Below are 12,078 nucleotides of genomic sequence, written 5' to 3'. Positions count from 1 at the left end.
GTAAAGCTAGTTTCGGCTACGAGCCCGACACAGAACTCGACATATTAGCCAGAGGTCCCTTTACTACGGTTCACAGCCGTGTACCAGTTTTATATACCCCCGGAATATTTTTCTATACGAGATCGCTACAAAAAGTGCAGCCTTACCCTACCCTACCGACTGTTACTCATTTTATATTAAGATTTAAAAATCTAGTTGGTATTGGTATGGCGAGTAACCTTCAGTAATAGTAATAAATCACACAGCAATAGTACATTCATGTAGTTGTAAAAAGCATGATAATATATTAAGTAATCCAAAGTATTCCGTTAGGTTACAAAATACGTTTTGGGCCATGTATTCTGTAATCTGTACTGAAATACATTTTAAAAGTAACCTTCCCAACACTGTCTCTCTCTCCTGTCTGCCGGGGCGGTGCTCATTACGGGCTCCCACCCCTGGCCCACGGACCTGCAGTCACCATGACACCTGCAGCTGATTCCAGCAGATTGAAGCACTATTTAAGATGGTGGACCTGTGCTATTCTTCTTCTTTCTTACACTTACCAAACAGACCCTATATAAGAGGAGGAGTGCTCAGCTCAGTCATTCGGGCCCTGAAACTCACAGGAGCAGCGTCTCTGGATTTCTGGCAACATCATCTCGGATAACACACACAACTTTTTTCTCTGCTGGGTTGAAAGACTGTATTTACAGTACAGGTAATATTTTTGCATATCCCTAACTGTTGCAAATTGCAATTTCCTGTTCTTTACTTACCCAATTTTAATGTTTTTTTACGTACCTAATTACACTGTTTTTGCGTTTCCTAGTTTGACAGTTTTTTTTTAAATTGCCTTATTTCACTTTTTTTTTTTACTTACCTGATTACACTTTCTGTTCTTTCCAGAACACAACAGCCATGGAGGTTGTTGGTGTGGAAAACATGAAGGGATTGGCGGACGCTTTCGTGAGATCACAAAGTGTTGAAGATTTACTCCTGGACCCTAACATTTTCATTCTGCTGCAGGTGACGACCGTTTAGGACCCCAGGAGACTACTGACAGCTGAGTTTGACTACGACGGAGAGGTGGTGGAACTAAAAGCCTTGGAAGGCCTGAGAATACCTTTTTCTAGGTTGAACATGGCACCCTTCAAGATGCACCAGCTGAAAAGCTCTTGGCATATGATCAAGAAACACTTTGACTGTAGTACCTTGTCTGTGGAGGCTTAAAGGTCTTGCACAAGGTAAGAGGCTTTGATTTTGCCAACCTGGACAGGGAATTCAAGTTAGAGGTAATAGTAATTCCCAAGTCCCTTGTGGTGGTAGACAGCCTTTCAAATGCCTGGCTACTTAACAAGGCACACGGTGGACCTTGTTAATGGCAGCTTAACAGAATTTGTTGAGATACTAAAAACCCTTCCACTGGAGGACCTGAGCAGACCCACGCTGCAGAAGACCGTGATACAAAACAAGGGGAGCATGAACATATTGCCGCAGGATCAAGCATTCGTGCTAAGCAAAGAGGAGCTCATTTGTTTTCCTTTTGATTTTTTTTGTTTTGTTTTGTTACACAACTGATATCATTTAAGGAGACCATATCAAATAATTAACGTGTATAATACTTATTACTTTTAAATGAATAAATGGTCAACTTATGAAATAATAAAATTGGGATAAATAAGCTTTATTTTTTTGCTTAATACACAAGCACAGCAGTGAACTAGCTGTAGCAGAAGCAATGAGTTTTCCTTTGAAATCAAAGGAGCGAAAACTAAATTTTGACTTCATTAGAAACAAGGGGAACCGTGCATAATATTGAGGTTCTGAAAGCTGGCTGTGGTACACTAATCCTAAGTCAGCAAACTCAGAAACCAGTGAAGGCAAATGATTACATTGCATAAACTGCCTGTTGGAGTCGAATTGTTAAATGTTTTCATTGTGTTACTTAAATTAGTAAGTTGTGGTTCAAACTGTATGATCAAAGACATTACTTTGTTTCTGACTCCCTCCCCAGCCAGTCTGTTGGTGGGGGAGGCTGTAGTGTTTTATTATCGGGACATCTATGTGAGGGTTCTGTTTTGTTGCTTGGTAAACTTCCTGCCTTTATGACCCTTTGGTGAGCAGGAGGTCACACAAACGCACCCACAAACACACACACTCTCACACATTAGTGATGAAATTTCCGGCTCTTTTTAGAGAACCGGCACTTTCCGTTCGGCTCACTAAAAAGAGCCGGCTCTTTTGGCTCCGAACCGGCTCTTCAGGTTGTTTTGTTGCTTTAATTAATTTATTATTAACAATAATATAAAATTCTACACAAAAGGAATTACTAATGTACAAAAAAAAGTTGTTTTATTTATATATGTTTATATATAAATATATGCGGTGGCCCCTAGAGACAAAACACGTACAAACTCCAAAACACATTTCTAGCATGAACTGAACTTCCAAAACAGAGCTACCTAGATCACTTAAATTACACAATTGAAAGCATGTGTGTATTGTTTATGTATTTATACACAAGCATTCAAATATAGTCAAATAATTTAAAAAAAATTCCATTTACCTGTTATTACCACACACCAAATCCGGTTGTTGGTACTTGCTGGCTTGTGTAGCCACTAGGTAACAAAAGCTCAACACTGCCCCTACTATCCTGGAGCACTTCTGTTGTCTTTTGTACGTGTTTTGGAGTTTTTACGTGTTTTGGAGTTTGTGTGTGCTTTGTCTGTAGGGGCCACCGTAAATATACTTTTATTTATCCACTCCACATAAAATGTAATAAATAAATCATATAATACAAAAATCAAAACTATTAAAATTTTCAGCTTTTTCCTTTTACAAATTTAAAGTGAAACAACACAAAACACTGCAAACCACAACACAATTAAATATAAATTAAAATATGAAAACAAAAAGAAGATGCATATTCTCTGTCATATGGACCTGCATGAATAAACTTTCTGAATCCTTTATCATCTGCAACTCAAAATAGTTGTGGATGATTACTATACCTTTCTAATGTGACGTTGTTGTCCCTGGCTCTTTCACTGTCTCTCCCTCCTGCTCTGTTCCTGTGCTACTGAGAGTAACTAACGCCCCTCCCCCCTCTTCGCAGCATAAAGCACAAGGCCCGCATGCTGAGTGAAGCGGAAAAAAAGTGCGAGAGAGAGGCTGAGAGAAAGGAAAAAAAAAAACCCACGGCACGCGATAAGGTGCCGGCTCGCGTCGTTCACGTCGAAGAGCTGGCTCTAAGAGCCATTTTGTTCGCGACCGACCCATCACTAATACAGAGGGATGCTTGCTTTCACCTTTTTAAAATCTGTTAATTAACATTTTTTTCTTTTTATTTATTTTAATAACTTATTTTATTGAATCATACTGTGGCGTGGGTGTGGTCTCTGGCCAGCTGCAGAGGAGGGGTGACGCAGTGAGCTCCCGGGGCGGCGCAGGGGCAGGGTGAACAGGTGTGCTGGGATCTGACAGTGATTGTGTCTCTTTATATGTTGGCAGTGACAGTCGGAGGAGGGGAGCGGACGTGACAGCAGAGAGAGAGCAGGAGTGTCTGTGTCCCAGTAAACAATGTGCCACAGTGTCGAATAAAAGTTCTGCTGTCATCATATTCGCTCCAGCGTATGTTTCTCGGGTCCAACATTACACATACATTTTGTAGTCAGACATTTTCTAATATAATTGGCCCCAGGCTGTCACTTTCACCCCCATCCTGCAAAAAACTGCCACGGTTGAATCTGCTCATGAGCACTCACACATTTCACCACAGAACTAAACAGTTATTTCTATTAGTCAAACTATGTTTGTCATTAATATATTGATTACATTTGTATTTTATTTATCTTGATTAAGAATAAAATGCTTAATTATTAGGAAATAGATGAAAGCTCTGTTTTAGAACTTTGATCACTTTTACTAACATAAGTCTGACTATTAAGAAATTTTAATATCTCTTAGCTGTGATGTGGAGGTGGCCATGGGGGACTTTAATCTTTTTCTACCCCAGGTCTCATGACAATACAGAGAGCATATTTTCTTCTTGCTTTCACAGTGTAATTCTTACTTTCAAAAGATTTAAAGGATCACAAAAATGTTTATACATTTTATCATAACAAAATCTCCTATGATAAAATACAGTCAAACTGCATTTCCTGTTTAAATGTATATAGTATAAATTTAAAGCAAACAAATAAAGAAACATTAGGCATCACATTGCAAAATGACAGCAAGAGAAAAAAAACAGCAAAATCTATGTTTTATTTGTCGTGTTACTCTGTCCTGCGCTGAGGAAGAAAAGCAAAAAAACGGGTTAGGGTGACAACTGAAGACACAACACGACAGTTTGTACATGTGACTTTAGCAATAAATATATTAAAGAAAAACTTACACACCTGTTCATTGTTTTTCACTTGTTTCTCTGACAGTTTCTTCTAAATCTCTTTCATTTTTTTGTTTCTCTCAAGTGTTTAATAATTTGTTCCTTGTCTTTTTCTAGCTTTCCCTTTCTTTCTGTCATTTGGATTATAATGTTCTCTGTTTCCTCCATTAGCTTTTCTGTCATCTTTAACAGTTCTTCATGTACTTCTGTTCTCTTTTCCAGGTCAGATTTTTTATCTACAAGCTTATGCATTTTTTTCTCTTTGTCAAAGAATGGGCTTTCTGTCTCTTTTTTCATGACCTCTTTCATCCCTGTCTTGTCCTCCTGCAGTAGTGTGTTGAGTTTTTCTCTCTGCTTCTTCAGAAATGTCTTCTGCTCCATCAGTTTTTCAATGGTTTGTCTGACATGTTTTAAGTCTTCCTCCTTGTTCTGCAACTCCTCTTCAAGTCTTTTCTTTTCCTCACGTTCTCTCTGTAATTTTTCCTCCATCTCTGTTTGATGTAGTTCATTTTCATCCTCATCATGTATGCTGATTTCTGTGTGAATAAAATTGCAGGAAAAAATTATTTGGAAAATAGGGACAACATATTAGTCATTTTTATGTGTTCACATGTGTTGACAGTATTAATTTACTATACCAATAATCAAATATAAATGGAAATAAACAGTTTGAAGCATTACTATAGAGACTGACACTATTACCAGTGTTACCACCCTACAACAATGTAGAGTCTAGAACAAAAGTTTTCTCTTGAGAAGGACTGACTTTCAGATGTATGTCAAAATTCAGTGAAAATAGATGTTCAGAAATCACTAATGATGGATATTTAAAATAACATTAGACGTACTGAAACTGCTACGTGTGAGTCATAGAGGTTTGGCCAAATTTATTCAAAATCACACACATTCATGCATATCTAATTTTCACATTTAATTTTCTTGCACTGCTTTGTTTATATGAGTAAATGAGTCAGAACATGACATTTTGGTCACAATTCCTATAACAAGGATAAAGCACAAAGTTTTAATTTATATTGTTGCTATAACTATAATTTACAGTGGGTGATTTCCTCAAATATTTTTACCTTTGCCCCCAAAATGTCTCAGTCACACTAGAGGAAAACAATAGCAAGGCAACTTCCTCGTGTGGAATTTCTACACATTCAGCAGGTGGTTGTGGCAACCAGTTGGTCTTCTAGAGGTTGAGGGTGTTCTATACTTCACTTCTGATCACAAGGCAGTTGCACAGGTTGCTAATGGGATGCAAACTGCCAACAAATAATCACAGTCTGACTTGAAGTCCAGTTACTCTCCGACAGACGGGCAACCACTTGCCAATAATTGACGCTTAGTTTATAAATGCAAACAGAGAGTCGAGATTTTGCAATCAATCTCAGTTAGTCTGCACTGATGAGACCAACTCTGCATGTCTTAACACATCTCTTTACAACACAGGACACAGGGTTATATTCCTTTATAAAAGTAAAGTTGCTGAGAGCCTCCAATTTTGCTAGTAAATTGCTGTAATTTCTGCAATCTCCATCCACTGTTTTCCCTCGAGCGCCTTTAACATAACTGTTTATGTGTTTGTGTAATTTTTACTTGAATCACGTTTGTACTTCTTAGCCCTTAATTTTAAAGGCAGTTACACTAAAACAAGACATTAAAAAGGCCTGATGATAATTTGACGTTGGGGTAAAAAGTACCATGTAGTTTGAACTTACTGGTTTTCTTTTGTCCACATTTCCATATTAGGATTACTACTGTCCCGACGCTTATTAAACAGACAGCCAAGTTGATGATAATGTGAACAGCAGTATTAGACTGGACCATAAAGAGATCACCTGTGAATACAAGGAGACAAAATGTTCTAGATTCTACTTTCTGTAACTGAAAATTAATGTGTGTGATATAAAAAAAAGGCATTTCTACCTGAAACATGGATGTGTGCCTCTTTGATTTGACTGATATTCTTCTGTTGAACTTTGCAGGTGAAGCTGTAGCTCTGTCCTTTCTCCACAGTCACTTTACTGCTGACTGTATAGAGGCCATCAGAACCTCTGACATTCTTTGTAGGTTCAACAGAAATTGGTTTTTCCTCACTGTACACCCACAACATCTGAGGCTCTGGATACCAGCCATTAGATTTACACTCTAACACCATTTCATTTTTGACATTGGTGAGTTCTATGACTGGTGAGGAAACTGAACCTGCAAAGAAAATAATGAAAGACAAAATATTGAAATGTAGTGGCCAAAATATATATCTAAAAAAAAGATTCTTAAAATAGTTACAGTTCGCCCAAATTTCTCTCTTATTGACCTTAACTCAAATTGTCCTTTTAAGCTTATAGAGAGGCACAATGCTATGTGACATCAACTGTGCCAATCTAACTGGTCAAAATTCTAATAATCTTACTTATTTATTCCATTTTCTCTTTTCAAAGTTCCTGTATATAGGCTGAAATTTACTTGTATCTATCCAAGTAGTTCTTGGTCAAATCAGCTTTCCTCTGGTTCATCTTGGTAAAAGGGCCTCCTTGGCTGAAGTGTTTTTCTCATGGGGCCAGATACCCCTCGGTTGGCAAAAAGCCCATTTAGTGGGTGCTCAAATCGCCTGTGATTCTAAGTACTTTTGTTTTTTGTTATGTATCTCTCTTATTTGTCCAGTTGTACTGCTTAATAACCCAGCTGCTCCATGCGCTACACTGGTCAGGTTGTGTGCCCTAATGGCCAGAAAACCAGAATGCCAGTGACTCTGTAGTCATTCCCTTGTCATGTTATGTCACTATGCTCAGTCCAAATATCTGTCCAAGAAGTATTTTCTAGCCAAAGTAAGAGCTATTTTGGTTACCCAGAATAAAACTCATGTGTCTCTGTGAATGATCCACTTTCTATTGTAGCTGACCCAAGTGTTCCTTTATCCCTCTTGTCATTCTGAGTGCCCTTTGACCCCCAATATCTATGTTGCTTAAAGTCTTTCTTCACATCTAAATTGCAAAGTGAAGAAATTAATCTAAATTAAATGAAACTTACCTACAGCAAGCGTCACCACAGTTTCTTCATTAAATTTAGGTACAAGGCATTTGTATGTTCCTGCATCAGAGAGTTGCACTGTGGAGAGTTTCAGTGAAACGTCTCCACACTGCAGTTTGTTGACAGAGATTGATGTTCTTCCTGTGTACAATGGATTCTGCTCAGTTAGAAGCTCCACACCCTCTCGCCTCACATAGACAGATCTAGGTTTGAGGTCAGTTCTGGACCAATCCACAGTCAGGTCAACAGCATCCACAGCAGGTTCCAGGTGGCATGGCAAGATGATGTCATCACCAATCATGGCCACTACTGGCTGAGTTGGACCAATCATTTGATGCTGACCTAACAAATTTAGGGACACATACAGTTCAGCAGTTTTGTAATTGTGAAGATCAGTCTGAGCAAACTGTGTAATTGATTTATTTAACAACATCAACATAAACTGGTGCTGTTACAGTGTGTGTTTTCATCTTCTGTGTAAGACTACAGGAAAGCACTATGAATTGTGGATTTTATAAATGTTTGTGTGCAACTTACCACCACAAGTTTGTGTTAGAAAAAGGAGGACGACAACAACATGATGCAAAACCAAGAGATGTTTATTCTTTATAGGTCTCATTCTAGATGTCTGCAACAAAAAAAGGGGAAGGGGGGGGGGGGGGGGGGCATAGCAACAGACACACCTTTTATATTAAGCCATTCTCTGATAGAAAAAAAATGAAACAGTGAAAGACTGATTTGTAGACTGTCATGGTAATATCACATTTGAAAAAAGTATTTATTTATGTTAAATTTATTTGTAATCATTTAGAAATGCGCTCCTTTCCACATTCCTCAGTAACAACAGAGATCAAGAACATTGCAGGAAATCTGGACATTCAATTGAAAGTCAAACTGGGAATTGTTGACTTTTTTTTCTTAGCTCTTGATGAGAGCTACCATGTCATCTGGACACAGCCCAGTTACTCATCTTTACGAAGTCATTATACTAAAAGCAAAATAACAAAAGCACTTTTTACTAAATCAAAGGTCTCCCTTTTTTTCTCCTTTGTGCAATATTTTAGCAGATGTGCAATTTTCATAGCCCTTCCACCCTTATTTATTTATTATTTATATTTGAGTGTACATAGTGTTTATGTATTCCTTTCTTCTTCTTTTGTATATTGTCTTTTATTTTCACACCCTGCGGTCTTGTTACATAATTTAATGGTGCAAGCAACTATACAATGACAACAAAAGTTCTACATCTAAGTCTGTGAAATTTAGCACAAAAGTAAGTTTTTGTTGATAAACAGTGATAAAACATTGGTGATTCTTTTCTGTCCCATTTTCATTGTCTGATTCCAACATCTACTCTTACCAGTAACTGCTTATAAAGAGATCAAAATAATAGAGCGATGAAAGTAGAGAGACAAGAGACACAAGTAACATTGAGTTCAGTATATCCATGAGGTCCTCCTCAACCATTAAGCTGTGTCTGTGCATAGGTCATGGTTTCTTTTGTCCTGTTTGCAATTAATAGACTTACTGTCTATAAAATGCTGATAGAAGATATAGATTTTATATAAAAATTGTAAACTCTGGAAGTAGCAACTAATAACAGCATGTAATCAAAAGTACACATTTCAAATATTTATGAATGTACAAGTATCCAGAAATAATAATTATGTTACTTTCGCTCCTTGACGCTTACAGCACTCTTTGTGCCTCTGTTAACTGTTAATGCTAATGGGATCAATGTGATTTTATGTATTATAAGCACCTACTAGAAAACTGAGGCTAAGTAATCTAAATAAATACAGAAGGAAAAGATTACAGTTTAGCTTTCTATGGTAAAAGTCTACATACCTGTCGAACTGCTCAAAACAGTCACCATAGCTCAAAGAAAGTAGGTTGTAATAAATCTATGTGCACTCTCAGCCCAACCCTCTGTTAAATAATAACACGTGTTGACTTTATAGTTCGTGATATCAAAGGTAAGTTCTTTTCATAAAGTGAGGACGGGTTGGAATTTTGTTAAACTTTCAATTTGATTCATTTGTTCATTTAAGTCAAAGCTGTGTTTTAACATGATGAATGTGCTTCAACATCCTACATGCTGTGAATTCCTTGTGTAGGAGTTGTGAACAAGGACATTATGTCCGTCAAAGGTGTCAAATATAACTCACTGTGTATAGTGCATACGGTTTTCTTGGTGTGTGTATTTAAGAACAGCACTTCAGTAATTGGATGACCCATTTCATCAAATGAAATGATAAGGGTGTAAAAAATTGTTACATGCTATATTTGCATTGGGTCTTTAAAATGTTTCTCTCTTCTGAGTGAAAGAGCTTCAGCTCTCTCACGGCATAACTGGCAATTTTAAATATTGGTGTGTGGTTTTTAAAGAGAAACACTGGAATATTTCTTTCTACACGTGCTGTCTGGTTACCTTTTAATGTGCTTGAATTTACCTCATTCAGTGGACAAGCCAGGTACATATACATACTAACAACAATTTTTCTTTTTGAACAACAGGCCATGTTTTGGCTTAAGCACCTCTTCAAACATACATCAAACACATCCCGCTAAGATGATCTTTTTCACCCCATTAAATGATCAGTGGGCATCATATTTACAGATTTACATACATGCTCTCTCGTACACGCCCAATTCCCCCAACCCCCACCAACACACACACACTATTGGGAAAATATATTTTCTAGCGCTTATTTGCCGTGTATTTTGTTTTATGCATTTAATAACAGGTCAGTATATTAAAGGCCACCTTTGAGTTATAAACTGTGTCATAGGTCATTAGATTGTTTAGCGAGACTGAAAATTGTGCAGAACAGGATGTACTCAGGATGTGTCATAGACTATTATGGGCCTCATATTAAGAACAACAGGAAACAGCAAGGAGAGAGGCAGTTAAGATAGATTTTTAAGTAATTGTAGAAGATCACCAAAAAAAGGAATCATATCTAGCTGTCACTAACTGTAACTGATGGATGATAAAGATACTCTGCTTACGCATGAAGAGATCCATTTATCTCTTTCTCCCAAACACGGACATACATCACATATTCAAAGCCTGGATGTTTCAGATTCAAATGTATACATATTTCATATGTTCTGTTGTGTTTATCTTTTGTTGAAGTTTTCTGTGTTGGTGCAGTTTGCATAATAAATGTGCTCATTGATGAATCAGATGTTGATCTAAAAATAGTTTCACACACACATCCATATAAATCATGCCCTGGTGATCACACGGCTCCAGAATATAAGTGGAAAAAAGGCAAGAATTTCATGCATTAGCCTACAATGGCAAAATGGTTGAATCTGATGGAAAACAGAAAAAATGTAAAATATCACTACTTTTCTTTTAAAAAATGCTGACATTACCAAATGCATGGTTTTACACTACAAGAGTATTTAAAGAGATATTTAAAAATGTGGTTTCAATGGAAATGAATGGGGCATTTTTGTGTCGAGAGAAACTAAACAAAAAAATAATAATCCAATCAAATCAATTTTGTTTCTGTTCTTTGACATGTCCAAGAATTTAATCACCCCCAATGTCTGCTGTACAGACTCCACTGATTCTTTTAAAAAACAGCTGAAGCCATTTTCATATAAAAACCTTTTCAACTAATTTGTTGTTTTTATGTTGCACGAATCAGCAGCAGTCTCCCACATAGCAAATTTGATATGGCACAGATCTGGCCCACACAATGTGCTTACACATGGCCCACATACCGCAAAGAATGACGGCCCTTTGGTGGCCCAGATCTGGTTTGCCACCTCTGGCAAACCAGATCTGTGGCAAAGATTCCTACTTGTTCTCTGACTCAAAAGAAAAACAAAACAAACAAAAAAGAAACCAAACAAACAAATAAACATAAAGACTTACCACAGATAAAGACCCTAGACTCAGACACAGTGATCCAAACTGATCCAAAGTGTTGCTGTCAAAGGTAAATGAGTCACTGGAGCCGAGCAGGAAACAAAAACTCAGACAAGTATCAACCAGTTACTGCAAAACAGACACTCCGGTTGGACCGGTTTCTAACGTTCATTGCTGCACATCCCTTTATGTTTATCAGATAAACACTGGGCATTACTAACACAGGGATGGCTTACCTTGATTGCATACGGCATCAGATCAGTTCAGATCATGTGTAAACCAAAGAGGAGCTCAAAATGGTTTTGTCATGGTGCTGGGTTGTTGACCCAGCGTTTTGTGTTTGGCATTATGTTTATTATTATTAGCTGATCTGATGTTTAATTGCTTCATGGTTATCTTTATTAGTATGTAGGTTTCATTGTCAGGGTTTCCAGTTCTAGGTTTATTTCCTGTGTCGTTACCCTGGTGCTTTGTTTGTCTCCCTGAGTTTGTGTTTGTGAATTTGGACCATGTGTATACATTGGTGTCTTATGTTTATTTGTTTCAGTGTATGAAGATGTCAGGGTACCTGATCTAATCATGGATAAATGTGATAATGACAGAAAAAACAACAAGAAAACAGGCACTTATTACATAATAGCTTGTTTTATACCATAGTGTGGTTGAAAATAGCAATAAGCATACTATTGTAATGAATGTAGGTATTAGAGTATAATGTACGTAGCATAATGTACAGTGGTGTGAAAAAGTTTTGGCCCCCATCCTGAATTCCTATTTTTTTGTA

The 12,078-nt window shown here is 37.3% G+C and overlaps 1 protein-coding gene across 1 annotated transcript; it reads right to left on the bottom strand.

Moving 5' to 3' along the window:
• Positions 1 to 4,435: 4,435 nt before the first annotated feature.
• LOC102793054 (butyrophilin subfamily 3 member A2-like) lies at positions 4,436 to 11,367 on the bottom strand. Its single transcript, XM_087838186.1, has 6 exons — positions 11,301 to 11,367; positions 7,946 to 8,036; positions 7,409 to 7,750; positions 6,305 to 6,583; positions 6,097 to 6,216; positions 4,436 to 4,908 (listed from the first exon to the last, which is right to left on the bottom strand). The coding sequence occupies exons 2-6, from the start codon at positions 8,025 to 8,027 to the stop codon at positions 4,436 to 4,438; spliced, it is 1,296 nt and encodes a 431-aa protein (XP_087694312.1). The 5' UTR covers positions 8,028 to 8,036; positions 11,301 to 11,367.
• Between the last annotated feature and the right edge of the window lie 711 nt (positions 11,368 to 12,078).

The sequence above is a fragment of the Neolamprologus brichardi genome, chromosome 3 (genome assembly GCF_056152115.1).
Source record: "Neolamprologus brichardi isolate AB-2024 chromosome 3, ASM5615211v1, whole genome shotgun sequence".
Taxonomy (NCBI): domain Eukaryota; kingdom Metazoa; phylum Chordata; class Actinopteri; order Cichliformes; family Cichlidae; genus Neolamprologus; species Neolamprologus brichardi.
The sequence above is the reverse complement of the archived record's forward strand: the minus strand, read 5'-3'. Positions and strand labels throughout refer to the sequence as shown.